The 6,000-nt window shown below is 49.0% G+C and overlaps 1 protein-coding gene across 2 annotated transcripts in view; it reads right to left on the reverse strand.

Moving 5' to 3' along the window:
• JMJD1C (jumonji domain containing 1C) overlaps positions 1 to 5,312 on the reverse strand; it is a 167,366-nt gene extending 162,054 nt beyond the window's left edge. For both annotated transcript variants that reach the window (XM_086752792.1, XM_086752787.1), the window contains exon 1: positions 5,160 to 5,312. In XM_086752792.1, coding sequence (XP_086608918.1) covers positions 5,160 to 5,312 — 153 coding nt within the window. The remainder of the gene's footprint in view (positions 1 to 5,159) is intronic.
• Between the last annotated feature and the right edge of the window lie 688 nt (positions 5,313 to 6,000).

Consider the following 6,000-nt stretch of genomic DNA (forward strand, 5'->3'; position numbering starts at 1 on the left):
ACAGAAGACAATGCAAAACACTGAACTAAAAATCCATTTATGCCAGAAAATAAACATAACCGACTGAAGTGCAATTCTGTGCCTGTATGACAAAGCCACACCACATTTAGAAAGTTTGGGAATGCAGAAACAGGAAGATTAAAACAATTACAGGTCATAAAAACACTGGGTAAAGGCAGCTCCACACACAGTAAAGGCAAATGTAACTTCATCTTCTAGGGAAAAACTCTCAGCAGATCAAATAATATTTTATTTTCAAATTATCAGCAATTATTTACAATTATTATTATTACAGTACTCATTATTTTCCATCACGTTCTGTGAACTTCCAATTTACTGTTAAGCAAGGGCAAATTCAGTTAAGAGACACACAGTTTGCCAGTGTTCTCTTCAAATGGTTTTACCAGACACAGTGAATTTTTAACAATTCCTTGTTTGCAAATTACCAAAGATGAGGTAACAAAAACAGACAATTTACCGAAACTATATATGTATTATTTCCCCAACTATATCTTATTAATTTTAACACAAATAAAAATCAAACAACTGCTTCAAACTATCACTAATATTTAGGTTTTTATGAAGGATATCCACCACTGTAATTTATTGCCATAATTTATTTCCCTACGTACGACTAAATGTTGCATCTCCCTATCGTAATACATTAAAGACGACCAAAGTACTCAATTCCTAATTTTGTATTCCAATCCGTGGACATCATGGCAGCAAAAGTCACACATCAGTAAATACGCAATTATCAATCACTGCAATTTTTAACCATACTTTTTATTAAGGCCTGTACATCATGTGTTTAAAAGCTTATTTCCATTTTCTCTTTCATGTGGAGAAAATACACAGTAGAATATATGACTGTATTCAATATACTTCTGCGGGACAATGAAAATTCACAGAACTCTGTAAGTGAAACAACTTTAATAATCTGATTTATATTTTTAAAAATTTACTCACCTAAATAATGACTTTTTAGGCACAATATAGGCAAACACCTCTACCAGCACCACGTCAAAACTTGGCAGTAGCAACTAAATGGACATTTTGCAACCTGTGGCCCAGAAAGCAATTCTTACGGGACAGCAAAGACCAGGAATATCGTATGGCATTGACTCCACCTCTTTCCTCCCTGCCGTTTCTTTATTTGCCCAAAGTTATCACTGCAATCAGAGCAGCACACAGGCTTTTCCAGGCAGTTAGCAGTAAGGAAAAATAGAGTTCCCAGCTTCCTCTTATAGCACCCACTGTTACTTAAGCAGAAAGCCACATTCTCTCAATGACTAGTCAAACACAGGCACATACACACACACAAATAGATACATGAAGGTTTTTTTGTTTGTATTTTTGTTTTTAAATAAACACTTTTCATGCAACAGGAATGTTCAAGAATGAAAGATCAAGAGGTCTAATCATCAAGTTGTGACTCAGAAAATCATCAAGAAAGCTACTGGAATAAACTGCAGGTACACATTGTACCTGTATAGCAGGCGTTTTAAACATTGGTAAACATTACAGGATGACTAAGGAAAGAGCCAGGGATTCCAAATCCCGGGAAGAAAGATCTGCATGTAACGGCAAGAGCATTCATCCTCCACAAATCCAACAGTACCTGCAACCAGGGCCAGTTGTTTTCACCATATTCCCCACTAGCGATAAATTAATAGGAGAGCAGAAGGCGGCAAAGTTTGGATAAAATAGTGAGAGAAAAGACATGTCGATACTGTTCTCTTTCTTTGTTGGAAAAAATAAATAAACCAACCCATTTTATGGAAAAAAAAAAAAACCCAGAGACTGTGTATCAGGCACCCTGCAATCATGAAAAGCATAAGGAAAGAGCAACTTAACCGACTTTCATGGAGTAGGAGAGACCTATCAGGAAGATGCTACCGGATAACTAAATTCTTTCCTTCATTTTCTTAGCAGGATAATAAGTTCAACTCTGAAAATATTCATTAATTTAGTTATGAAAATACAATAAAGAAACTAACTCAGCAGCATATGAAAACTGGAGTCTTCCTTTGTCTGCTCACCAGTGGAGAGCATCTAGTCCAGCCTCCAGGTCTGGAGTTCCTGATTTAATGAGTAGTTCTGTTTACAGCAGAACTAATGAAGCTTGGCTTCCTGCAGATTTGCTTCTACAAGCCCTGTGGCCACTTAACATTAATTACGTCAGTTGCCTCTAAGCTTGCCCATGTCTCCCTAAGATCCTTCACCTCATAAAACTCTCCATTTGTCCCTATATTCCCATATCTAAATGCTCACGCTTGCTCTCATGCTTTTGTTAATGCTCAACTCTTTCTTGTACCCTTAAACCCACGTACCATCAGCTCTATCCCACATCACCTACCGATGTCTGCATGGTGCTAAGCAAGAGGCAGCACACGCTGTAGCTGTTTTGAAGCTCAGTTCATGCTGGCTGGCCAGCTGGAGATCACCTCTTTCCTTCCAGGAGGAGCACACAAAATGCTGTGACTTCCTTGCCCTTATGGGTTTTTTTTGGGAGGAGGGCTCTCCCAGTCCCTCAGATATCAGCTTTCACAGACTGGGGGGAAACAGTTTTTCTCAGATCTCTCCCTGCTCTTAAAATGGTTGAAACTGACTGGGAAGGGTTCACACTTGTTAAGGTAGAGAAGACACAAAAGTAATGTAAATGATACTTCTTTCCGAAGCCAAGATTAAAAGGCAACTCAGTTCTGGTCTTTTGCAAAGCATTGTGAAAATGCCCACTACTGCCCTCCTCCCTGCCTGCGGCTGAGGGCATCTTCAGTATTTCTGCAACATCCATCCCACTCAGAGGGACCAGAAACACACAAAACTGACAAAAACTCAATTCCAACATTTTTCTGCTGCACCCAGTGGGCAGCAATGAAACTGTCAACAAGAATTACAATTTCACTCTACTGACAAGCAGCAGAAGGGGTCTGGAGCTATTAATAGGGATGGCCACCTCAAAATGAAAGCCATGGAAGGATAGGAGCAGCACTTGCTCCATCTCAGACAGTACATGTGGAACCAGGGCTAACAGAAAAATGTCCCTGTCCTTCACTAGGGGCACGGAAAGAGGATACCCATGTTAGCAAATACCAACCAGAGGTTACTGTTAATTAGAAACACAAAGAGAGAGCCTAACCCACAGAAACTACCTGTTGCTAATAGAAACCTTATCTCTTCTTCCTCTACTCACTCCCTTTGTGATTTATACTTGCTTGTGCTTTGGAGACAAAGAACACATAACACAAAAAGCACATATTGCACTTAGAGGGCGAACGACGTTCCATTAGCTAAGGACTAGTCTGGGACTCGTTAGACCTAGACAGTACTTCCAAAACCCTCCCAGGCTTCCAGCACTCCCAGGTGATCAGGAATGTATCTACACAGCATAATGCAGTGCTGGGTAGCTACCTCGAACACCAGAAGGAACATAGCCACATTAGCACTGCACTGCACCCAGGCTGAAGTGTAGGCTGGAGCACCCATCCTGCTTCTCAGGTAATTTGGGTCTAGCCAAACACCACTCCACCACAACACACGTTAGGCATACCCTTAGTCATCCTGCCTCAGAAACCAGCCACAACATGACAGTTCTTCCTTAAATTATCAAGAATTGTAATGAAAGAGTATCTCAAGAGAAAAAACACTCAGATACTAAAGTTAGGAAGAGGCGCGAGTACTTACAATAGGCAGTATACATTACCTCTTTAACATAACAGATACAACCCCTGAAACGCCTCGTTTAGCACCCTTTCTCTCTTTATGTCAGCTCTGCCCCCAGAGTTTACAAATTATGGCTCTCACTTGTAAATGTTCGTAAATATCTCCTTAAAGGTTACTCAGTGTTTCCATAATTGTATATAGATTCTGGAGAATACTACCCTGAAAGAATAACATCCAAAATAGGTTCTAAAAATACAACATTCTAGACGATTCTCACATATAACCAAAGGTTGAAAACACAGGCCATTTCATAAAGAAGGGGATGAATGGCACGTACTGGAATTATAGCTGGAGAGTGGAAAAAAGCCAACCCATGATATAGTAAAAAAGTAGCATTTCAAGTGTCACTTACATTCTGTTTCTGAAACACAGCTTAAAGCCTGAGACGCATGAAAGCAAGAATTCATAATTTTGTGAATCACACTTCTCACACCAAGCGATCAATAACCTCTGAAACCAGGCAACGGTTTGTCTGACGAGTTAAAAAAAAAAAAAAAAAAAAAAAAAAGCAACATTCCACCCCAAAACATGTTTGGCTGTGAATGCCTGCCCCTTCCCAGCAGCAATATGGATTGCCCAGCGCAGTTCAGTGATCCCTTTTTTTCAGCCTACGTAATACCCATTTACATAGTCCTGATATTTTTAAATGTGCTTTCAGAAGCAGCAAATAACACAAAAGCATGGAAGGAGAGACAACCGCAGCAGTAACGTAATTCTATCGGACGACAGAATTCGCAAATAAAACAACGACCAAGTCCAGGGAGTACAATAAAACTCCATTTTACAGACGATGCGCTCAGAGCACTAACGCAGGGAAATCCTGGTCGTGGTCCCCCCGCAGTGAGAGCGCGTCTGAGCCCAGCAGAACGTACCCTAGCTCCTCCGCGCATTCCTACACCCCTCAGGAAAACAGTGACAGCACACATAAAAGGAGGGGAAACAATGACATTCTTTCAATGACCGCCTTCGCCACCGCGTCCAGTTCCTCAGAGCCGGTCAGTTGGTGCTACACCACGGCGGTTCCTGCGCTCCCCCAGCACAGCCGCATCCACCTCCGGCCCGGGCTCCGCTGCTCCCGGGGCAGAGCGGTTTTCCCTCGGTAGCCAGGCCGGGTACTGGCCCTCTCCTGGGCTGCAAGGCCGGGAGCCGCATCCGCGCCTCCGCTGCGAGGGGCTGGGAGGGGGCCTGGGTCCTCGTCGCCGCACGCCGAGGCGAACGGCGCCTCGACCCCCGACCGCGCCGGCTTCCCCGCCAGCCGCCCCCGCCGCCCCCGGGGCGCTGACACGCACCCCCCCACACCATCCCCCAGGCGAAGGGCTGTGTCACGCCGGGCCCGCCCGCGGCCCCCCGCCGCCGCAGGCCCCGCGCCGCCGCCTCGGCCCCGCCGCAGCCCACCCCCCTCAACCCCGGCCCGGGACGCGCGCAGCTCTTACCGCCAGGTCCGGGCTCTGGGAGTCCCGCTGCGAAACGGCGCGGATGACCCCGGCCCGCCAGCGCCCGCTCTCCGGAGGCTCCTCACCGCCGCCGCCGACGCACAGGAACCGCTTCCCCACCAGCTCCGGCCGCGTCTCCACCGCCACCGCCATGGCCGCCGCCGCCGCCGCGCAGGCACCGCACCAGCCGCCGAGCCCGCTCCTCTACGGGCCGCCCATGGCGGGAGCAGGGCGCGGGAGCAGGGGCAGAGGCAGGCGCGGGGCTCTCCGGCTTCAGCGGCGGAGCTGGGTCGGCGCCCCTCGGCCGGGCCGGCGCCGCGGGGGCCGCTCCGCCGCCAGCAGCCGCCTGACACAAACACCGAAGGGCGGGGGGAGGGGGAGGGCCGGGGGCGCGCGCTCCCTCCCTCCCGCCTCCCGCACGCGCTCGCTCGCGCGCTCCCTCACCGCCGCGCTGCGGCCCCGACCACTCCGCCCACGCAGCCCACTGCCATGGCGACCGGCGCCACGCGCCGTCTCCCTCCGCCAGGCAGCCGCGCGCGGGATACGGGGGGAGAGCGGCGTGAGCGGCCGCCCCCGCCGCGCGGCAAAGAGTCCGGCGGTGGCGCCAGGAGCGCGCGGTGGGCTGCTCCTCCCACCGCCGCCCCCCGCCCGGAGCAGGGCCCTCACCTGCCGGCCGCCTCTGCCCGCCCCGCCAGACGGGCTGCACCCCCCGCCCCGGCCTGCGGGAGGCGCGGCGAAGGCCCCGGGCGATCCGGCCCCGAGAGCTTGCCGCCCCTCTCACGCCCGTCCGACGGCGGGGTTTCAGGCGCAGCCCCGCTGGGCCATTGCCCCTCCGTTCGAC

Source organism: Chlamydotis macqueenii, chromosome 7 (genome assembly GCF_036417535.1).
Source record: "Chlamydotis macqueenii isolate bChlMac1 chromosome 7, bChlMac1.mat, whole genome shotgun sequence".
Classification (NCBI taxonomy): Eukaryota; Metazoa; Chordata; class Aves; order Otidiformes; family Otididae; genus Chlamydotis; species Chlamydotis macqueenii.